This window comes from Symphalangus syndactylus, chromosome 8 (assembly GCF_028878055.3).
Source record: "Symphalangus syndactylus isolate Jambi chromosome 8, NHGRI_mSymSyn1-v2.1_pri, whole genome shotgun sequence".
Classification (NCBI taxonomy): domain Eukaryota; kingdom Metazoa; phylum Chordata; class Mammalia; order Primates; family Hylobatidae; genus Symphalangus; species Symphalangus syndactylus.
In genome coordinates this window covers 110,809,090-110,834,047 of record NC_072430.2, presented here as the reverse complement: position 1 = coordinate 110,834,047, position 24,958 = coordinate 110,809,090, and the positions used below count along the sequence as shown (strand labels likewise).

The window sequence follows — 24,958 nt, the reverse complement described above, 5'->3', positions numbered from 1 at the left end:
CAAATCCTGGACCAGGAGAGAACATTCTGGAATAATCCCCCAAACCTGAACAAGGTCTGTAGAGTACATGGTTTTATCAGATCAACGCTGATTTCCTGATTTTGATGGTATGTGCTGTGGTTATGTAAGAGAGTAATTCTCAAAAGAGTGTTTGCCACAACCAGTACACCATCAGCAGTTCCTGGCTCTGTGGCTTACGGAGATTAGAATAATGGGCAACTTGGACAAAATTCTCAGATTCCAATTACCTGCCAGCAACCCACTGTGAAAGCACTGAGAACACAGGGTAATGTGTTGACACTGAAAATGAGAATTCACAGAACAGTGAAAAGAATGCCAGGAAGGGTAGTAAAGGGACAAAAAGTCCAAGGGAGGAAGCACAAGCATCCAGGTATGGAATAAGAGAATTCTAGAAGGCAATGGTCCTGTCTGGTCTTGGGTCTGGGCAGTTACCAAGGATAACACATAGGAGAGGCATAAAGGGAACAGCTAGGCTCAAACCTAGTGGTTTTCTCATATTTGCTACCAGGAGACCACGGCTGTGCTATTGTTTTCATTAAAAACGAACTGTAAGTATTATTCAGCAATAAAAAGGACCAAAATACTGATCCATGCTACAACACAATGACAAAACATCGTGGTAAATGAAAGAAGCCAACACAAAGGCCACATATTTTACTACTCCATTCATATGAACTATCCAGAAAAGGATATACTATAAAGACAGAAAGTAGATTAGTGCTGGCTTGGAACTGGGGGGTGGGAATGATGCTTAACTATAAACTACAATATGCCACAATTTTCTCATCTAATGTATTGTGAAAATTACAGTATCTAACTCATAAAGGCCCTTTGAAGACCAAATGAGATAACAGGTTAAAAGCTTAGAACAATCTCTGGCACTCAGTAAGGGCTCAAGATGTTCACACACACACACACCTTTTAACCTTAAAATAAGTAAACTTGGAAATAAATTACACTATTTATGTAATAAATTATAAACACAGAAAATTGTTAAGTTTATAGTTAAAGATTCAACAACAAACTATATTTTCTTTACATAGCAGCCCTTTGCTGAAACTGGACTTCCATTTTACATTTTCACTGTAGTAATTTTGTTTTTGTTTTTTTTTTTTGAGACAGAGTCTCGCTCTGTCGCCCAGGCTGGAGTGCAGTGGTGCGATCTCGGCTCACTGCAAGCTCCGCCTCTCAGGTTCACGCCATTCTCCTGCCTCAGCCTCACGCCATTCTCCTGCCTCAGCCTCCTGAGTAGCTGGGACTACAGGCACCTGCCACCACGCCCGGTTAATTTTTTGTATTTTGTTTAGTAGAGACGGGGTTTCACCATGTTAGCCAGGATGGTCTTGATCTCCTGACCTCGTGATCTGCCCGCCTCGGCCTCCCAAAGTGCTGGGATTACAGGCCTGAGCCACCACGCCCGGCCATGATTTTTTATAAAGATTAGGGGCCGGGCATGGTGGCTCATGCCTGTAATCCCAGCACTCTGGGAGGCCAAGGTGGGTGGATCACCTGAGGTCAGGAGTTCAAGACCAGCCTGGCCAACATGGTAAAACCCCATCTCTACTAAAATTACAAAATTTAGCTGGGTGTGGTGGCGCATGCCTGTAATCCCAGCTATTCGGGAGGCTGAGACAGGAGAATCACTTGAACCTGGAAGGCGGGGGTTGCAGTGAGCTGAGATTGCACCACTGCACTCCAGCCTGGGCGACAAAGAGAGGCTCCACCTCAAGAAAGGAAAAAAAAAGATTAGGATGTTGTTTATCCTGGCAATAACATCTAGGCCAACAAACTCTGGAAGTCAGTACTCCTGGGGCCAAAGGCACCTACCTCACTGACACACATACACTTTCTCATGTTTTCTCGTCTTTTATAATACATGCTGTGGTAGTGGAGGCTCCCAAGTTCTCCCTTCCCAGTAGGTGTCACACAGTGATATAGATAGAGCCTCATGAACTCAGTCTTGTTCACGGGCCCTTTCAATACAGGTACACAAAGTGAGAAGCTGCTAATCCACCACTCCACCAGACAAATGGTTTAATTTTAATCCTTTGAAATAACTACTGCATCGAATATAATCTGTATATCTTTGGTTAAACTATTTTCTCACTGGCATCAACATTTACATGCTCTCATTTATTATCTCTCAGGCCATTATTCTCTTATTCTTCAAGTATTCCCAGAAACAGTTTCTAACATGAAGAGAGAACAGACAAATTTCAAGGCTTAATAAATTTTATCTTGATAACATCAAAAACAAGTTTAGCTTTTACACTGCAATATAAAAAATACATTAGTCTTCACATTAGTTTTACATGGAAATATATAATTATTTGAATATTTAAATATAGCTTTTCTTTAACCAAAAAAAAAAAAAGTGTTACTCACAGCCCTAGTTACATAAATAATTTAAATGCACAAATGCAAAAACACACTTCACACGATATTGTTCACATACTGTAGAACTCAGGACAATTACAATAAAAATCTATGCAAAATACTGAACAAGAACAAGATTAAAACACTCATTATGGTTGTAATTTGACTTTTTACTATTAAAAGAATTTAATGCATTCTTGAATACACAAAAACATCAATTGTTTTATCTATTCTGCAAATTAAGCCAACATTTATTTAGACAAAGGGGCACATCTTGTATACTACCAAATTCTGAAAGTAATTTCCAATTTAATTTAAATTATAAGTTTCAACAATTTCAAGTTTTCAAGCTTGTCTAAAATAATAATGATTACAAGAACTTAGTAAACATTTCAAAAACTTTAAACAAAATCATCAGTACTGCACTGTACTTTTATGTCTGGTAACATAAAATTTAAATATAAACCTTCTCCCTGCCCCCAATGAAAATGGTACTTAGAAGGGCTTCCAATGTGAAAATGGTAACATTTTTATAACTTGAAATTTTAATTACTTGAATTATAGGAACTGTTCTCTCTGCATGATGTAATCACGGTATGACACATCATATGTACATAGTACACATTTTCATTTGATCTCTTGCTTTTAAACTTACACTGAAAGAATGTAGAATGTCTATTAATAACATTTAAGGGAACTATGTGTCTATTCCATAGGGAAAAAAGACACCAATACCCACAAATAGAGTATTTTATATATCAGCTGTTTGTTTACTTCCTAGTCAGTAGGACAAAGCTTTGTTCCTAAATTAAAATTGGAGGATTATTTTGAACTACTGGCCCACAGTGATCTTTTAAGAAGAGAAATGAAAATATATTTGTGTATGAGGAGGCAAGGTTGAAGGAAACGAGACATATACTGCTTTGCAACTAAAGACAAAAACATTTGTTTTTAAACATAATTACTACTTAAATTTAGAAGTAAAGAAATTACAAAAGAACTCCATCATAGCATACACACAGGTTAAATAATGGCCCCTGAAATAAAACCACATTTAGAAACCAACTGTTACACTATATTTCATTATTTCTAAGGTAACACATTTTAAATTCTGAAATCAAGATATGGTTCAACATTGACCTTAGTTTCAATAAAATATGGCAGTCATACAATATAGTTGTAATTCATGTTTCCTCTTAACATTAATGATAGAAGATCCAGGATCTTGGCTTAACATGAATGAATGACAACTGAATGCATCTGTACCAACTCAACCAGTGTCCCTGAATAAAGGTTCTGGATCTATTCTGAGTATCCCAGACTCAAACTGCATCTCGTTAACATCTTTCATTTGAACTGTTAAAATCTGTTAACAAGTTAAAGACAAACTAATGTATAAATACAGGTTTCCACTTGCAAAATGGGCCTCCACAAAGATTACCAGTTTTATTCAGTTTTTTGAAATATTAAGTAATTTTCTAATGAGAATTAATGGCCTGCCCAAATATTACCAGGCCAATAATTTCAGTTCAAGTTATTAAAAACTGATATGGTAGGCTGGGCATGGTGGCTCACGCCTGTAATCCCAGCATTTTGGGAGGCTGAGGCGGGTGGATCACGAGGTCAGGAGTTTGAAACCAGCCTGGCCAACACAGTGAAACCCCCATCTCTACTAAAAATACAAAAGTTAGCCGGGCATGGTGGCGCACGCCTGTAGTCCCAGCTACTCGAGAGACTTAGGCAGCAGAATCGCTTGAACCCAGGAGGCAGAGGTTGTGATGAGCTGACATCAGGCCACTGCACTCCAGCCTGCGCAACAGAGTGAGACTCTGTCTCAAAAAATAATAATAATAAATAAAAATAAAAATAAAAACTGATATGGTAATGCCTAAAGTATTTTTAGGGGATAAGGCCACAAAGTAACCTGGATTTTCATATTAAACCACCAACTCTTCATGTAGAAGGGAGTAAAGGTGGTTAAAAAAAGGGGGGAAAAACGCCTAAACACGTGGGCAAAATTATTTTCCCCTTTAAGATCTAATAGGCTAACCCAAAAAACCTAGAGACTGTATGTGTGCATGTGTCCAAATGATAAAAGTTAGAGACTTGCAGATCCAATTTAAATGAAGCAGGAGGAGTTTGTGTTATGCATAAAAAAAAATCACCAGTTTTTAAAAACTGTATTAAAGATTATGGAATCTCATTTTCTGGAATGCTTTAAAAAGAAAGAAAACTTATATTTTGTTTGTATTCATTTAAGTCAACCCCATTCAAAAGTTGACATAATTCATTATAGTTCTTTCTTTTTAATAAGTTTGCTATATTCATTCTCACAATGTTAAATTTGCTGGCATGAGAGATAATCATAAAAAATAAGAGGGATATGATTTAAGGAACAAAATCCTATATACGGTGCTAAATTATTTTGTGACATAAATTAAGATGAAGTTCTTCTACAGAAAATGTTGGACAAAGGCTGCTTCTGAATCTTAAAATGAAAGGACTCTAAACACTAATTTTAAATGAATATAAAAATTCTGAAAAATAATATTTATAGCAAAATAGTTCAAGATTAGTTTTCTCACCAAAGCTGGGAAAGCTGTGTGCACAAAGTACCAAATATATTTCAACTGAAGTACTGAATCCTCAACTAGCCTGAACACAAAACCAACTTCTATTTTACCTCATTACCTCTCAATTTGTTTGCTAGCCGAGTCATCATTCTCTCACGTTGTTGTAAAGAAGATGAGCTTCTCAGATCATATGCTCTCACAGGTGTAGGATTTCTCTGTCGGCCATGGTAGCTTTCATCACTCTTCTTCCTCCTCCTTGCAACGCGGCAGGAAGCCCGCACAGGTCGCTTTGGAGGAGGATTTGCGATAGCGCTTGACAGCTCTTCAGCACCAACTGGTGGAACTGAGGAGTTCAAAAGCACTTTAGCTGTTCTCTTCGCCTTCTTTAGCCTACTGACAACAGATTTTTTCTTCTTCAGATACATTCCAAGAAAAGCGCTCCTGGACTGATATCTATGACGTAAAAAAACAGAGTATTTCGAAATATACTTTCTAATGATATCACTTGGTTTGGTCCGAATCCAAATTGACTGTTTCTCTGAAGCTTTTCTGGGTTTTTGCCGGAGAATAATTGGTTTATAAATCTTTTTGGGAAAACCTAGCTTATTACTACTAGTGGTCACCTTCTTTCCATGAATTTTCTTTTTACTTTTACTTTCCAAAAGCTTATTTCTAACTGATTTTGGAGAGATTTTGACAACATCACGATTTAAAAATGTTAGCTGGAAATTTCTTTTCTTTGGAACCTCACGAGCATGCAGAACCTTTGATTCTTCCAGAAACAGAGAAGAGTCACTGGTTCCCTGATGTGAATTAAATCCATATCTTGCCGGCACTGCCATTAAAGGTGCTGAAGCAGAGCCTTGTCCATCAGCATCATTATCTCCTGCACTGGAGTTTTGGTTGCTCCTATTAAAATGAATTTTAACCCAGTTACGCCTCTCAAACTCTGGTACTATTACATTCAGGGGAGGACTAATTACAATTTGCTTAATCAAGGGCTCATAATAATCAAAGATATTCCGTTTATATTTGCATATAAACCGAATATCATTATCCCAACTATGGTGCCTCATTTTAGGGAAAGGAAGGCCTTCACCCTCCTTCAGTTTAATATTTAAAGAAGAAAGAACACAGACTAAGGCTTTGGGTTGCATAGGCTTCAAAACTTTAGTACATGATGCAGGAAATTCAACTGTCCCAATTTTGACTTTCTTTTTGGTTTTTCTGTCATCCTGTAAACGTGAACACTTACTTTTTGGTGGGTCTTCCTCTTGTCTAATTATTTTTCTTTTCATCACTGGGTAATTCTTATAACTGGTCTGAGTACTATGGCTGATTTTCGCTGTCTGGCATTGAGAAGCCACACGCCACTTTTGCTTAGGAGGCCTCTCTGCTGGAGGATGACGATGGCATGGTTTATCTAAGGCCACTGACAAGTCATCAATATCTGAAATACCACAGACAATATCATCACTCTCTGACACAGCTTGAGTTGGTGCAGTGTCCTCCTTACCTTGCAAGTCAGCCCAGGTAACCTTTTTTTTCCCCTTCGAAGAAACTTTTTTGGTCTCACAGTCATCATCAAAGTAACAGTGGAAACGACCTTCCCTAAACTCCTTCACAAGAGCATTAATTTTTATGTCATCTTCTCTCATTATCTGAGACCATGTTTTCCCCACAAATGAAGGAGGTACATGAGGCAAGGCTTCAAGAACTGGTTCATCAGGATTATCTTCTATGACATCTTTTGCTTTTTTCAGGTTCCTTACAGAACCAATCTTGGGAACAGAGCTTGACTGGGAATCACGGTTCTTTTCTTTCAAGTCAAAAGATACCTTCTTACAAGGGTGTCTTTTCTTAACAGTTTCTTGAGGCTCATCAGTATCAGACAGAAGAGGGGGAGCACACTGAAAATTCATCTCAAAACCATCTGGCTCACAGCTCACTTCTAGATCTCTATGTTTTAGCTTCGAACGTTTTTTTTTATCAGCCCTTCGATGGAGCGCTGACTTGGAAGAGGCACCAAAATCCACTGCAGAAGCACTAGACTGACAGCTCTTACCTTTTAGGCCAGCATTTCTTGGATCTTTCTGAAGGTTGGCTTCTTTGTGAGCTTTCTGCAGTCGGTGAGTCGTTCGATGAGAAGTGTCTTCCAAATTAAATTTTCCTTTAGAACCATTATATCCACAGGTCTTATCTTCTGAGTCAATATATTTCACCATTTTCTCATCAGGTCCTTGTGACTCGTAAGTCATGGACTGATCAGAGGCATCAACATTAAAATTCATTTCAGAACCACAAGATTGACAACTTGGCTCTCCCAGAATAATATAGTCCTTCTTCCGGTTTATTATTTTGAAAGTCTCTTTGCACTGGTTTGTCATTGAGGGAGTAGAGGCTTTACAACTACATCTGACTTCAGAACCAAAAAAGTCACAGCTCTTATCTTCTATATCAATACATTCTGTATTTATACAGTTGATATCTTTGATAGTCAACTGAGGTGGGTCAGTCACTAACTGAAGGGGAATATCATCTGAAATTACTTCATAATCACTATCACTGGGCACCAGATTCACAAGTACCACCTTTGGAAGGTGGGTTTCTTTGACTGACCCTGGAAATTGGTTAACTACTATTTGAAAAGGAACATCAGAATCATACATCATTTCTGAATCACTAGGTTCGTCGGTCTTTTCTTCCATGACAACATGCTCTTCCTTCTGAAGGTCTGCCTCTTTGTAAGACACCTGAGGTTGGTCAACTTCTGACTGAAGATGAACACAAGAATGACATTTTATTTCAGAACCACAAACTTCACAGTTCTTACTTTCTAGATCATTATGATCCTTCTTTTGCAAGTTTATTTCTTTGACAGGTACAGAAGATTGATCAGTCACAAACTGAACAGGAATATGAGAAGCATAACTTACATCAAAATCACCTAATTTATAGCTCTTATCTTCCAGGTAAATATGGTCTTCCTTCCAAAGATTTATTTCTTTGACAGGTTTTTGAAGCTCATCTGCTGCTACCTGAAAAGAGTCATTGGAATCAGAACTTTCTTCAGGACTACAAGAATTACTGCTCTTATCTTCCAGACTGGCATGTTCCTCTTCCAAAATTTGTGGTTGTTTTATTACTGACTGAAGAGGGATATTTGAAACATAAATTATTTCAGAATCACTGGGCACATAGCCCTTATCATCCAGACAAACATGTTCCTCCCTCAAAAGATTGATTTCTTTATTCACCCCTGGAATTTTATTAGTCACGGACTGAAGGAGTTCATGAGAATCAAATTTTATTTTGGAATCTGTAGGTTTGACAATCTTATTTTCCAAGTCAACATGCTCTTTCCAAAGACTGACCTCCTTAAGTACTTCTTCAGGTTGGGGCTGAAGAACATCAGAATCATACATAATTTCAAAACCCTTAGCTTCATTTCTCCTTTCCATGTCAACTTCTTCATCCTTCCAAAGGCTTATTTCTTTAACGGTTTCTCTCAGCCGGTCAGCCACTGACTGAAGAGGGTCATCAGAATCAAAACTTATTTCAGAACCACAACATTGATTGTGCTTACCTTCTAGTTCAATGTGCTCCTGCTCCAAAATAGTTATTTGAGGTCGATTGACTATTGACTGACCCAAGAAACCAGAATCCAAATTCATTTCCGAACAACTATATTGGCTGTTCTTAACTTCCAAGTACATATGGTTTTCATTCCCAAGGTTTACATGTTTAATAGCTACTTTGGGTTGATCAGCCACAGATTGGACAGAAACATCAGGATCATGTATTAATTTATAAGTACTAGGTTCATTAATCTTATTTTTCAGGCTAATAACCTCTTCCTTCCATTGGTCTATTTTTTTAACCGCTTCCTGAAGTTGTTCAGAATCAAAGGTTATTTTAGAGTCACCTGATTTACTATTTTTGTCCTTCAGATTAACATGTTTTTCCTTCAAAAAAGCTAGTTGAGGTTGGTCAGTCATTGACTGAGGTGGAACATTAGAATCCAAAATTATTTCAGAACCACTACATTTATCATTCTTGTTTTCTAGAACATATTGCTTCTTTCTGTTTATTTTGTTAACAGCTACTTGAGGTTCAGTTACTGAATAATGAGGGACACCAGAATCTAAACTTGCTTTTGAACCACTGAATTCAGTACTTCTACCTTGGAATTCAGCATGCTTTTCTCTTTGAAGCCATGTTTCTTTGACAATTACTTCAGGTTTGTGAGTCGCTGACTGAAGAGGGACATCAGAATCCAAACTTGTTTCAAAAACACTCTTATTTTCTAAGTACATGTGCTCTTTTGTGTGAAGGCTTATTTCTTTAATGGGATCTTCAGAATGTCTAGTCATTGAGTGAAAAATGATATTATAATCCAAACTTACTTCAGAATCAATAGGTTCATTTTCCTTATTTTCTAAGTGTACCTGCTCTTCTTTTTGAGGATTTAGCTTTTTAACAGCTACTTCGGGAGAATTAGTCACTGAATGAAGAGGGGCATGGGAATCCGAACTTATTTCAGAACCACTGGGTTCATCATTCTTCCTTTCTAAGTGAATGTACTCTTCTTTCTGAATTACTTCTTTAACAGCTACTTCAGGGTGATCATTTCCTGAATGAAGAGGAATATCAGAATCAAAAGTTATTTCAGAAACACAAGATTCATTACTTTTACTTTCCAGATCAACAGTTTCTTCCTCATAAACAGCTACTTCAGGTTGTTCAATTACTGAATAAAGAGGAATATCAGAATCAAAAGTTATTTCAGAACTATCTGACTCACAGCTCTCATCTTCCAGGTCAATGTGCCGTTCTTTTCCTTCAGCATCCAGATGAGACTGCTCAGAAACTGAGAGAAGAGGCGGATCAGAATCAAAAGTCAACTCAGAGCTGGAGCAATCATAGCTCTTAACTTCCATGTCAATGTTTAACTCTTTAAGATTTACTTCATCCAAAGCTTCTTGAGGCTCATCATGAGCTGAATGATAAAGAGAAGCCGGAGAATCAGAACTTAGAGAAGAACTGCTAGACTGAACACTCTTATTCTCAAGGTCAACATCCACTTTCTGAGGCTCTATTTCTGCTACTTGAGACTGGTCAGCTAATTGAGCATCAGCCTGAAAACCCATTTCAGGACAATGGGATTCACAGTTCATATCCATAAGGTCAGCATTCTTCTCCTTCAGAAGACTTATCTTTTCAACAGCCCTCTGGGATTCATCTGCAACTGTCCCAAGTGAGACATCACAATCAAGATGTGCTTTAGCACTACTGGGTTTACGCTTCTTATGTTTTAGGTGGACTTGTCTACCTTTCAGGTTTCTTCCTTTGACAGTCAGTTGGGGATGATCAACTACTGACTCAAGAGAAACATCACAATCAAAACTTGCTTCAGAACAACTCGATCCATAGTTATCAACCAAGCCAGTATGAGCCTTCTTCCAAAGTTTTGTTTCTGTGACAGCCACTGGGGGTCGGTCAACCACTGACTGCAGTGGGAAAACAGAATCAGCACTTACTTCAGAGCTACTGGAACCATAGTTCTTATCAACCAAACCAATGTGTACTTCCTTAGGAAGGTTTACTTCTGTTACAGATTGTTGGGGGTAGTCACTAGTGGACTGAGGTGAAGCATCACAATCAAAATTCGTTTCAGAACTACTAGATTCATAGCTTTGGTCAACCAGGCTAATATGCCTTGCATTCTGAAGACTTATTTCTTTAACAATCATTTGGGATTGGTTGGTAACCAAGTGAAGAATGTCATCACAATCAGAACTTATTTTAGAAACATAAGATTTATTATTCTTATACTGTACATCAGTACGTACTTCCTTGGAAAGGTTTACTTCTTTGGCACTCACTTTAGATTGGTCAGTCAGTGAATGAAAAGAGGAACTGCAATCAAAACTCATTTCTGAACCTCTAGATTCATAGTTATCTTCTTGGTCAATTCGCTCCTCCTTCCAAAGATTGAAGTCTTGTGCAGTCTCTTGGGGCTGATCAGATGCTGACTGAAGAGAGCTACAATCAAACTTCATTTCAGAACTCACTGAGCACTTCTGTTCCCAAAAGGCTGTCTTGTTAAAAATCAAATGCTTTTCTTCTTGGGTACAATCCATATTAGAAAAGAATTCCTCATGGTTCTTTGCAATAGTATCTTCAAAGATTCCTTTATTAAAAGGCATGTCAGTTTTATTCGGGTTTACTGCTAATTTGGAAGGAGATTTAACTCTTAAGGAGCCCTTAGTACCCATGCGTTCATAGAATTTCAAGCCAGCTGACAAAGTTTTACCCTGAGATTTTACATCTTTCCACAAAACCAACTTATCTGAATTCATGCGTAAAGATTTCTTATTTGATTCTTTAGCTTTCTGATATGAAAATGAAGAAGTTTCTACATGGGATGATAGCACAGGATTTCTAGAGGCCCCGTCTGGCTGTTCAAGATATTTCTCAACTTTGTTTGGGTCACATTTGCTAACTGAATCCAAATGAGCTGCTGGTGGTAAACTAGTTGTATTAGTTGTAACTGGTCTATCATTAGAGCTTTCAGGTAAACAACTAGCAGGAGCATTACAAATCACTGGGGGGCGTACCAGGTTGCTTCCATTATTTGTAGCCTGACCAATATCTACTAGGTTACATTTTTTCACACCGGCCCCAATTTTATGAACAAACTCCAAGGGCTGCTGCTGTCCCTTCTCCAGTTTTTGAATAACTGATGGTCGAACTGAAACCTCCTGCATGCCTTCCTGAGATTCACGAGGTCTGGAATGTAACTCTTCAATAGGTTCTGAAACCTCGGAAGGTCTCTCTTCGGTAGCATCCTCATCCTCAACCTTATCCTCATCCTCTTCCTCTTCTTCAGAAAAAGCATCATCCAAATGCACCACTTCAGATGATGACCCAGTATTCACATGTGTCTCATCTTGTGTTGAACTAAAAAGAAAGGGGGAAAACTCATAAACATATTCTAATGTCTGTTTAAAATATTAAAATAGAGGCATAATAAATGTTATTTGCTTTCTGTTCTGGACTATCCTTAAAGGACAAGGAATCCAGGCTGAACACTGCATGGACCGCAGAGGGGGAATTACTGCAGAAGGTGGAGGTGGCTCTACCAATTGCTACTTAAATACAAATGGCCCCTAAACATGAATAACTAAACAAATAAAATCATATATTATTTTTCAGTTATCAGAGTAGTAAACAGCAAAAAGTTTGACATATGTTACTTTGTATGCTTCAGTTTCTGTCTCCAAAAAAAGGGAATTTTACACTATTTTCCCTCATGAGATTGTTTTGATGAGTAAATTAATTGTTCCATGTAAAGAGCATTAAAACAAAGAAACAGCTTGGCACATAGTAAGCATTCACAAATGTTAGCTATTATTATCTTAAGACATTGTTTTGGTGAGGATGTAAGGACAAACGCACTTTAATATATTGTTCATAGGAATATAGATCAGTTAACAGTTACTGGTTAACCTCTATGTAGATTTGTAACCTCTACAAAGAGCAATTTGGCAATGTCTATTAAAATTAAGAATGTACATACCCTTTGACCTCTAATTCCACTTTTGGTTTTCTCATGTGTTTAATGAGGCATGTACAAGAATATTTACTGCTATTTTTGAGGAGAGGGAGGGGTAATAGCAAATGACTAGAATTAACCTGAATACTCAGTAACTGGGTACTGATTAATTAATGGTATTTAATGGAATACAATGTGGTTTTTAAAAATAATAAAGCAGCTCTATATATACAAATAAAAACCAATTACTATAAACATTGTTAGTGAAAAGCAAGGGTACACAGAAAGCTACCATTTATGTAAAATAGAAGGGAAAAAAATAATGCACTTAGAATATCTGGAGAATGGCACATACAACTGTAGAAGTCTAGAGGTGTCAAGTGTTACCTCTAGGGAAGAGATTACAGGATGGCAGCAATTTAAGAAGACTTACTTTTGAACGTGCGCTGTGAATTATGTCTATGTATATGTATTTCCCATTCAAAATTTAAATTCCATTATTTTTAAAAAGACCCAAAACTTTCATATCTAAAATCAGTCTATGAATCTCTTCTACCAGTATCAAGACAACATGTTTGACCAAAGCATTTCAGGGACTGCTCTTTCATGTACATAAAACCAGCTGACCTAATGATATTGCCATGTCCTGAATTCTTAAAGTCAGGCAAACATTCATTCATGTAACAACCATCTACTAAGGACTTACTACTGCATTACAGGCACTATGCTAGGTACTAAGGCAAATTCAAAAAAAGTTAAGCTGCCTTTGAAAGACCATTCAAGTAGCTGCAGAAGGCAGACACATAAAAAATAATAACAATTCAAAGAGATAAGTATCATCACATCTAGACTTGTTTAAGAAAAAAAAAAAAGATTAAACTGTCACAGCCAAGAGGCACCTAAAGAGACATTACAAGTTAATGTAATGTGGTATCCCAGATGTGATTCTGAAACAGAAAAAGTAGTAAAACTAAGGAAATCTTAGTTTAAGAAAACTTAGTTTAAGTAGAAACTAAGAAGTCTGAATAAACCATGGACTTTACTAATATCAGTTCATTACTTGTAACAAATATACCACATTAATGTTAATAATAGAGAAATTGGGTAAGAGAGTATTATAGGCACACTATGTACTATTTCCTCAATGTTCCCATTAATCTAAAACTGTTTGTTTATAAAAATAGCCTATAACAATTAAAAATAAACACCTAAAAATTTATTGAATTTTTCCAATTTGAGATGTCATTTGTCTAAGAGAACATGCATACATGTGTCAGCCATATGCAATTTTATTTCAGCCTAAGTATTACTGTTACTATCTTTCCCATATAAATTTATTACCTTAATATTAATTTTGAATTTAGAAAATAAAAATGTTAACCATGCATCAAAAGTATTGTGATGCAGCTGTTGGCGGGCACCTGTACTCCCAGCTACTCGGGAGGCTGAGGCAGGAGAATGGCGTGAACCCGGGAGGCGGAGCTCGCAGTGAGCCGAGATCGCGCCACTGCACTCCAGCCTGGGGGACAGAGAAAGACTCCGTCTCAAAAAAAAAAAAGTATTGTGATGCAGCAAAAAAAATCCTAATTTTTCATACTTCTCAACAATGACATTGCAGTGCAACAACCACTTCACTCTAGTTTTTCAGAACCCTAAACTATCTTCATTTGTCTTAAGGACTATCACAACATTCTCAAAATAAAACCAATTGTGCAATATGTAGCTAAGAAATGAAAGAAAAGGGGGAAAAGAAAAGAACATATAATCATAAAATCATACAGTTGGTAAAATCCCAAGAAGGTCATGAACTGCCATCTGGATGCTTTGATCTGCATCTGTATTTGTGTCTGTAATATGTTTAACAATTAAATCATAATCCACATTTAACTCATCATTTGTAACTACACAACAACAAAAAAAGCTCTCTAAAAATCTAACCATTAAAGATTAAAAACCACTCTTTTGGCCAGGTGGCCAGGTGTGGTGGTTCATGCCTGTAATCCACCTACTTTGGAAGACTCAAGTGAGAGGATCACTTGAGGCCAAGAGTTCGAGACCAGCCTTGGCAACATAATGAGATCCTGTTTCTACAAAAAATTTAAAAAATAAGCCAGGCATGGTGGTACATGCCTATAGTCCCAGATACTCAAGAGGCTGAAGCAGGAGGATCACTTGAGCCCAGGACTTTGAGACTACAGTGAGCTATAATAACACCCTGCACTCCAGCCTGGGCCACAGAGTGAGACCTACAAACGAACAAAAAACAGCTAAACTCTTGAGCTAAAAAGAAAAACTCTTGAGTTAAAAAAAAAAAAAACATTTTTTAAATTATCTAAAAGAAAGAAAAACTGAGATATGGCCAAAATAAAAACATCATACTTTTAAATACTTCCATTAAGAAAAGAATTCATAAATACAACTGGGCACCCAATTTAAGATGAAAAAAATAACAACCAAATTGCCCCCATGAAAAGGTAGACGAAATACATGAAGAAAACGAAAAAATTAACGAAGATGAAACAAAAATAAAGCAAGAACTGATTTTCAGGAAAGCTAAAATAGAAAAATTTACAATGTCTAGACAAGGGGGGAGCAGAAAGGAAATGTTTTAAAATTACGAATCCTATAAGTTAGAAAGCTTATACACATATAATAAAATAATGTACTATTGGCGTGGGATTTTTTTTAAATCAAGGAAACAAAATGGTATTCAAAATGAGATACACATACACACATATACACAAATATAAGAACTTGGGTTATGACACAGGTGGTGACATTCTATATCAGCAAGGATAATTAGAGATACAAGAAGTCCTGCCTCACACCACATATAAAAACAAACTCTAAGATGATTACAAATATTTAAAAGAAAAAACAAAGGCATGAAGAAAAAGGCATACAAGAAGCCATAAAGAAAAATTCTCCTTACATCTGATTAAGTCAAAAATTTTAATTTCTGTATAATAAAGAATAACATATACAGTTAAAAGACAATTGGGTTCTGAAAAAAATCTGTAACACATTTAAAATACAAAGGATATTACTCGTACTCAAATATTTCTTACAAAGCCAAAATATACAAATAACTCAATAGAAAAATGGGCAAAGTATACTAACAAACATATCATAGAATAAAATATGGCCAATCAGCATACAAAAAAGTTCTACCTGAAAATAGATAATATGGGATTATCGTATGTATATCTACACATTTTTGGCCTATTATGTTGGGAGGGAAAAAAGCAGCTGATAATCCCAGTGTTAGCAACAGTGACAGGAAATGAGCATTCTCTTATGCTGCTGGTGTGAGTATAAATTGGTATAGCCTTCTAGGAAGTGTCTAGCAAGGACTTCAAATGTCCATACACAACTTGAGCAACAAAATAAATAATAAATCGTAACAAATTAAAACCCATAGAATAAAGGAAATATCCATGAGTCTATAATGATATAAATAAGTATTAAATACTTGAATAAGTGGAAGAACAAGTAAAGATCTCCTTTATGGTAGAATTTTGATCAAAGAGTCATTAATGGTTGCATAAAATAAGTGGGCAAAAGTAAGATAAGAAACAAGGTATTTACATAGTCTCAAAGTTCTTCCCCATACGATCCTTATTAATTAGGAAAAACAGTAACTTCACAGTGGAGTAACTTGGCAGACAGTAGTACCTTAATCAAGTGGCTCAAGCTAACATCACCCAAAATGATACGGTAACATTATGTGTCTCCTGATGCCACACACTGAGAAGGGCACATCGATTCTAAGATATTCACGCCCAAAATGCATAACCGAAGTTTAATCATAAGAAAATATCAGGCAGACACAAACTGAAGGCTATCCTATAAATTAACTGGCCAGTACTCTATAAATAACATATCATGGTCTTAAAAACAAAGAAAAACTGAGGAACTATTTAAGATAAAGGAAAACTAAGGAGATGTTGACAACGAAATGCAATGTGTGATTCTGGATTGGTTCCTGGTCCAAGAAATGGACATGAGTTAAGACAACCAACAAAATTTAAACAAGGTCTATAGATTAGTTGTTAGTATGGTATCAATGTAATTTCTTGGTTTTTGGTTTTTGTGTTTTTTAAACTGGCTCCCTCTGAGCAGGGTTCAGGGAGTTTTTTGCTTTGGGTTTGTTTGTTTGTTTTGAGACCAAGTTTCGCTCTTGTTGCCCAGGCTGGAGTGCAATGGCACAATCTCAGCTCACCGCAACCTCTGCCTCCCGGGTTCAAGCAATTCTCCTGCCTCAGCCTCCTGAGTAGCTGGGATTACAGGCATGCACCACCATGCCCAGCTAATTTTTTGTATTTTTAGTAAAGGCAGGGTTTCTCCATGTTGGTCAGGCTGCTCTCAAACTCCCGACCTCAGGTGATCCGCCTGCCTCGGCCTCCGAAAGTGATAGGATTACAGGAGTGAGCCACTGCGCCCAGCTTGGGGCTTGTTTTTTTTTTAGAGGCCAAGACAGGCCTTACTATGTTGCCCAGGCTGGATGCGCCTATTCACGGGCTGGGGGGAGGTCAAAGTGCACTGCAGCCTCCAACTCCCGTAGTCAAGTGATCCTCCTACTGCATTTGTAGTTTCCTAGTTTTTATCATTGTACTGTGGTTTTTTAAATCTTTTTTTAAAGAAGGAGTCTAGCTCTGTCACCCAGGCTGGAGTGCAATTCAAGGAATTCTTCTGCCTCAGCCTCCTGAGTAGCTGGGACTACAAGCGTGTGCCAACATGCCTAGCTAATTTTTGTATTTTTAGTAGAGATGGGGGTTTCACCATGTTGGCCAGGCTGGTCTTGAACTCCTGACCTCAAGCCATCAGCCCACCTTGGCCTCCCAAAGTGCTGGGATTACAAGCGTGAGCCACCGCACCTGGCCTTCTGTGGTTATTTTGGATTTAATGCTTGAGAAAGCCAGGGGAAGGTGATCCAAGAATTTCTTGTATCAGTTTTGCAACATTTTTGTAAGCCTGAAATTATTCCAGAAAGGAAAGTTAAAAAATAAAAATAAAAAAATTTTAAGGTCCATAAACTCTGACCCAGAACTTCAAATTCTAGCAAGCTATACCATAGAAATAGTTGCATGTGGCCGGGTGTGGTGGCTCACTCCTGTAATCCCAGCACTTTGGGAGGGCAAGGCAGGCAGATTACTTGAGGTCGGGAGTTTGAGACCAGCCTGGCCAACATGGTGAAACCCTGTCTCTACTAAAAATACAAAAATTAGCCAGGCATGGTGGCATATGCCTATAATCCCAGCCACTCAAGAGGCTGAGGCAGGAGAATTACTTGAGCCCGGGAGATGGAGGTTGCAGTGAGCCAAGATTGTGCCATAGCACTCCAGCCTGGCCGACAGACCCAGACTCTGTCTCAAAAAAAAAGGAAAAAAAAAATTCATGTAAAAACATGTTTGCTGAAGCACTGCTTATGAGAGTTATACATTGGAGCTGGGCACGGTGACTCATTCCTGTAATCCCAGTACTTCGGGAAGCCAAGGCGGGCAGGTCAGGAGTTCAAGACCAGCCTGGCCAACATGGCAAAATCCAGTCTCTACTAAATATACAAAAAAATTAGCCAGGCGTGGTGATGGGTGCCTGTAATCCCAGCTACTCGGGAGGCTAAGGCAGGGAGAATTGCTTGAACCAGGGAGGCGGGGGTTGCAGTGAGCTGAGATCATGCCACTGCACTCCGGCCTGGGTGACAGAGCAAGACTCCATCTCAAAAAAAAAAAAAAAAAAAACTGGAAATTTATACTGACCCCAGGATAGGCTAATTCTATCTTCCCACCAGCTAAGAAACCATCTTGTTTTCCTCTAACTTTTCCCCATTAAAATATTTTTGCCATTTCTAAGGTCTATGTTAGTGATTTGAAAGGCTTCTAAGAAGTTTATCCCTTTTTCTACTAACTGGTGCACATCTCAGTTAATTCTGCACAGATGTGCCAATGATCTATTTTTAACTTATCTTGTACAGCTGGAGCTACAAACATACTATAATATTTAATCTGATTTTCTACCAATGTTTTTCTTTAACATAGGGCATTAACTCTCAAATGTTATCAAAATAATTACTTTTATTAAAAACAACTAAAACAAATGGATACAAGAAAAGCTATCAAAATACAGATTATTTAAAAACCCAATTCTTTTTGATATCTCTTTTACTCAGAATTAGCAGAGTTCTATTAATGTGGATTTGACTCAGTTTTGACTTGATTGTCCTTACTCTGCTATTGTCACCAGTTTTTCTGTTGCTAACCTTTTAAAAACTATTTTGCCAGGTGCAGTGGCTCACGCCTGTGGATCTCAGAACTTTGGGAGGCCAAGGCGGGTGGATCACCTGAGGTCGGGAGTTCGAGACCAGCCTGACCAACATGGCGAACCCTCGACTCCAATAAAAATACAAAAAATTAGCCAGGCGCAGTGGCACATGCCTGTAATCTCAGCTACTCAGGAGGCTGAGGCAGGAGAATTGCCTGAACCTGGGAGGTGGAGGTTGCGGTGAGCTGAGATTGCGCCATTGCACTCTACCCTGGGCAACAAGAGCAAAACTCCATCTCAAAAACAAACAAACAAACAAAAAAAACTATTTTTTCCTCCTTTTCCCCCTGCTTAATCCTATAACATACTTATAAAATATCTTAATGATATATAATTATTAGCCTAAGACTTTTATTTAGAAAAAAACATAGTCCATATCTTCTGTAGTGAAATTTCTTACTTCAGCTAAGAAAAAATTTAAATTGCAAATGAAAGTTACTAAAATTTTACTTTATATTCCTTGACTCAAAGATTCACTTAAAGTATTGATTGGGACATGAACATAAACACCTACTGTAACATATAACTACGTATAAATATTATTCCAATCAACTACTTTACCTGCTCTCTTGACAATGATACGGGTGGTGCTGCAGTACATCCTGTAAGAAACGTTCCATCAAACTACTGGTACATATTTGACGTCTACTCTGTCTGGTCAAACTCCTGTGCTGAGCACTGAACAAATGCTATAAAGAAAAAAGAAATGGAATATTTTTAAATGGACAGTATTCAGTAGTGAGAGTTTGACAAAATGGATTCATTTCTATACTCCTGGTAAAATTATGAATTGAAAGCTTCTCTACAAAGCAATTCTGAAATTTGCATCTAAAAACCATAAAACTACTTTCCCTTAGGTAAAATAATGAGACTTCCCTAAGTATAGCCTAAGGAAATAGTCTTAAAGGTAAATGATTCATGCAAAAAAGATGCCATTATCATGGCATAACAAAAAACTGGAAACCTCCTAAGTTTCTAACAGTAAAGACTTCAATTATAATAGGCTCTAAGATGTAATACTATGCAGCTATCTAAAATAATACAAAGAATTTTAAGTAACATGGAGAAACATTACATATTAATAAAAAATGAGTGTGGTAGTGTGGCTGAGTGGTCTCAGGAGTTGAATTTAGAAAATTTTTAATAACATGGGGAAACGTTACATATTAAGAAAAAATGAGTGTGGTGTGGCCGAGCAGTCTATGGCACTGGATTTAGAAAAAAATGAGGAATGCAAAAACCACATGTATGGTTTCATGTCAAACTACAGTTTAAAAACATACAGACAAGTAAATGGAAGAAATTACAGTAGTCCCCTATTATCCGCAGGGAATTTGTTCCAAGACCCCCAGTGGATGCCTGAAACTGTGGATAAGTACCAAACCTATATATGTTTTTCCTTACGTACCTATGATAAATTTATAAACTACACACAGTAAGGGATTAATGACAATAACTGATAATGAAATAAAACAATTAGAACAATATACTGTAATAAAAGTAAAATAAGGGTTACTTGAACACAAGCACTGTGATATCCAACAGTTGATCTAATAACCAAGACAGCTACTGAGTGACTAATGGGCAGACAGCAGGAATATGCTGGACAAATGGATGATTCATGTCCTGAGTGGGACAATGAGTGACAGCGAAGGATTTCATCAAGCTACTCAGAATAACATGCAATTTATTTGCCCATTTATTTCTGGAATTTTCCATTTAATATTTTCAAGCCACATTTGGCTGTAACTGAAACCAACCACAGATAAGGGGGGACTAGTGTACACCAAACCTTACTAGTACAGATATCAGTGTGGTGCAGTTATGGCTAATTTTTCAATTTTTCTTATAAATTCTTGTATTTTTCAATGAGTAAATGTTTTTTAAAATGAAAATCTGTTAAGAGAGAGAACAGGGTTGGATTATTGTATTAAAAGAGGTCAAAGATGAATTGACAAAAAAGGCACCTTTATTTTCTGTCAGAAATTAAAAATCCCAACTTAAACACAAAATTAAAATAAATACACTAAATTTTTCAGTCTTGAAATTCTCTCTACAGTTAGATTCTTTCTTTACTAATATTATTTAGTGGACTAGCAAGCAGAATGGGAAAAAGTCTACCTATGGAGCACCTATATGATGTACCAAACACAGTGCTATTCCATTTACACAGTAATCTTCACTGACTTTTCACTGAGTAAGAATATCGTTCCCATTTAGCATGAAAAGACTAAGGCACAAAAAATTAGAGTAAACTGGGCTGGGCACAGTGGCTCAGGCCTGTAATCCTGGCACTTTGGGAGGCTGCAGTGGGCAGATCACCTGAGGTCAGGAGTTTAAGACCAGCCTGGCCAACAAGGCGAAACCCTGTCTCTACTAAAAAATTAAAAAAAAAAAAATTACCCAGGCATGGTGGTGCTGCGTGCCTGTAGTCCTAGCTACTTGGGAGGCTGAGGCAGGAGAATTGCTTGAACCCTGGAGGCGGAGGTTCCAGTGAGCCGAGACTGCATCACTGCACTCCAACCTGGGTGACAGAGTGAGGCTCTGTCTCAAAGAAAAAAAAGAAAAAAAGAAAAGAAAAGAAAAAAAAGAATTAGAGTAAACTGCCCAAAGTTTTATACTGAGCAAACAGCAAGGCCAGGATTTGAATCTAACTCTAAAGCTTATCCCCTTTCATTGTATCATGCTAGCAAATAGCATATTTCTAACATGTTATTTATAATAGTGCATTTTAATTTAACAATACTTAGAAAAGATATTTTAAAATATCACGGTAAAGGTGTTAAAGAACTTAAATCAGGTTGCTAGCTCCTGACCACTGTTACAACTCTTGGAATTATTTTCTTCCATGTTGACTTCAGAGGTCCATGCTAGTGCTCCTAGCCCCAGGAACAATCTAAATTATGATGCTTTCAAAATCCTGCTACAAAACTCTCCACTGTCCAGGACCCATCACCAGAGTTAGACTGCCTGGTGTTTAAAGGGGACAAATGCACAAGGAAACAAATATTCAGTTAAAATCCAACCTTACTGAATAAAGAATATGTGGTACATACACATCATGGAATACTACACAGCCATAAAAAATGAGATCATGTCATTTGCAGCAACATGGATACAGCTGGAGGCCATCGTCCTAAGCAAATTTACACAGGAACAGAAAACCAAATATCACATGTTCTCACTTTTAAGTGGGAGCTAAACATTAGGTACACGTGGACATAAAGATGGGAACAAAAGGCACTGGGAGATACTGGGTCAGGAGAGACAAGGCAGGGGGAAAGGGCTCGAAAAACTACCTACCAGGTACTATGCTCACTACCTGGGTGATGGGATCATTTGTACCCCAAACCTCAGCATCACACAACATACCCACGTAACAAGCCTGGACATGTGTCCCCCCGAATCTAAAATAAAAGTTGAAATTACAAAAATAAATACTAAAATCCAACCTTGTCCTCTCTCTGCCAAGGCAAAAAGAAAAAAGCACTGTGAATGGAAAATTTCATTTACATCCTATAAGGTATCAGTTCCTTTAGATTTTTTGAATTGATGTATAACATACATAAAGTACACAAATCATATGCATACAGCTCAATCAACTATCACAAAGTAGACACATCCTTACCCATCTATCCATGAAAAGTTGACAAGCATCCAGAAATCCCTGTAATGTCCCATCCCAATCCCTTCCCTTTTCCCCAAAAGTAACTATTACCTAACTTTAAATACTATAGTTTTGAAATTTTCTGAAATGTATATAAATGGAGTCATATAATATGTATGCTTTTGCATTCAGCTTATTTTACTCAATATTATATATGTGATATTCATCCATATTGGCTGAATCTGTTCATTTTCTTTTCTGCATAATATTTCATTGTATGAATATGCCATATCTTATTTATTCATTCTACTCTTGATGGACATTTGTGTTGTTTCCAGCTTTTGGCTATTACTAATAATGCTGTGAAGAACCTTCTTGTATGTGTCTTTTGGTGCCAATGTGCATGCATTTTTGTTGAGTGCATTATTAGGAGTGAAACTTCTGGGTCATAAAATTTGCATATGTTCAGCTTTAGTACTCCCTACCGACCAGTCTTCCAAAGTGGCTGTACCAATTTATATTCCCTACCAGCAGTATTCCTACCTCCTTATCAACACTTGGTATTGTCAGTCTCTTTAATTTTAGCTATTGTAAGGATGTTTATTGTTATATCACTGTGGCCTTAATCTGTAATTTTTGCAATAGCTTTTCATATTTACTAGCCATCTGGATATCCTCTTTTATGTTGGGTCTGTTCAAGTCTCTCTGTTTTTCAAATGGATGTTCTGTCTCTTCCTTATGGACTTGTAGAAATTCCTTATTCTGGACACCAGTTCTTTGCTCAATTATATGTGTTTCGAGTACCATCTTCCTCTCTGCAGCTTCTTTTCACTTTCTTAATCATCTTCCATTGTTAAACTTTATTGCAGTCCAGTTTTTATCTTTTTTTCTTTGTCAGTGCTTTTTGTGGCCAGAAATCTCTCTTTACCATCAAAGTCATAGAGATTTTCTCCTGTTTCTAGAAGCTTTACTATTTTGGCTACAAAATTTACATCTATAGTCTACTTCTAACTGATTTTTATATGCAGGGTGATTCGGCAATAAAGTTTCATTTTCCTCTCCATATGAATATTCAATTGACCCAGTATCATTTATTGAAGAAAGTCCTGTCCTCACTGCTGTGCAGCACCTTTGTCACAAATCAGACATCCATATATGTGTCTGTTTCCGGAATTCCTGGTTTTTTTCCATGGTCTTTCTAACTCTGCAGCAAGACTGCACTATTTTAAAGACTAAAGACTAAAGTTTCATAAGTTTTAGTATCTGATAGAGGACATCTATTCACTTTGTTCTTAAGATTATCCTAGTTCTTCTGAGCCTTTTACTTTCCCACATTTATTTTTGGAAGTGGCTTTTCATTAAAAAATACTTCTCTGAGATTTTGATTGAAATTACATTGGATAAATATAACAATCTAGGCAGAACCGACATGTTTACAATATTGATTCTTCAATCCATGAACGTGAAAATTTCTTTCAAGGTTTCTAGTTTCTAGTTTAAAGATCTTACATTTTCTTATGTTTATTCCCTAGATTTTGATGTTCTCTGATGCTATTGTAAATGATTTTTTATCTCATTTTCTGCATGGTATCTGTATATAAAATTACATTTTCTTTTTACATTAGTGTAACAACCTTTTAAAATCACTTATTGATTCTAGTGGTTTAACTAGATATCTTTTGAGTTCTTATGTCCACCATCATGTTGTGTATAAATAATAGTTTTATTTCTTCTTATCCAATCTTTATCATTTTTATTTTTCTTTCCTTATTTCTTTGACTAGGACCTCTGACAAAATATTGAATACAGTTGTAATTCAAGCATCAAATCTATTTTCACTTAATATATTATTGATAGAGTTGTATTTAACTTTTTCAATCTGTTACTCTTGCCTATACAATTATCCCTTTTCCTCTCCTTTCTTGTCTTCTTGTGGACTACGTTTTATCATTTCAATTTTTCCCTTTCTGTTAACTCTGTAGTTAGTTACAGACTTTTCATAGTCTATTTTGGTAAGAGATTACAATGAGCAACCCTGAACTGTCAACGTCTAAAATTACTTGTTACTTTTATTCTCTTTATAAACAATGCAAAGTCCTTAGAAATTAACATCACTTACTCCCCTCCCAATTTATATGCCATTGTTGTTCATCCCACAAGACAGTATTCACTTAGATTGATTGCCTACATATTTACCTTTCCACTGTTCTTCATTACTTCCTGTATCTCTGAGCTTCCATCGGGAATCATTTTCCTTCTGCCTGAAGAACTCCTTTTTAGTTTTTCCTTTAGTGAGAGTCTGCTGGTGACAAATTCCCTTAATTTTTATTTCCTGAAAATAGTTTTATTTCACCTTCCTTATTAAAAGATATACGTATTGAGTAGAGAATTCTAGGTGGCAGTTGTTTTCTTTCTTTTGGCTTCCATTGTTTCTGTTAAATACTTCACTAGATATGGGCCCCATATTACTTCACTGCTTTTATAGTTCTCCAAAGCCTTGAA

At 36.9% G+C, this 24,958-nt stretch overlaps 1 protein-coding gene across 10 annotated transcripts in view; it reads right to left on the bottom strand.

The window, feature by feature from the left end:
- Positions 1 to 2,235: 2,235 nt before the first annotated feature.
- Positions 2,236 to 24,958, bottom strand: part of ZDBF2 (zinc finger DBF-type containing 2) — a 60,845-nt gene continuing 38,122 nt past the window's right edge. For 6 of the 10 annotated variants that reach the window (XM_063645000.1, XM_055290352.2, XM_055290347.2 and 3 more), the window contains 2 exons: positions 19,411 to 19,538; positions 2,236 to 11,933 (listed from right to left, as the gene is read on the bottom strand). In XM_063645000.1, the coding sequence (XP_063501070.1) occupies positions 5,072 to 11,933; positions 19,411 to 19,538 (6,990 nt within the window). In that variant the 3' untranslated portion in view covers positions 2,236 to 5,071. Of the gene's footprint in view, positions 11,934 to 19,410; positions 19,539 to 24,652; positions 24,759 to 24,958 lie in introns of all 10 variants that reach the window. The other 4 variants (XM_063645005.1, XM_063645004.1, XM_063645003.1 and 1 more) reach the window with 4 other exon arrangements.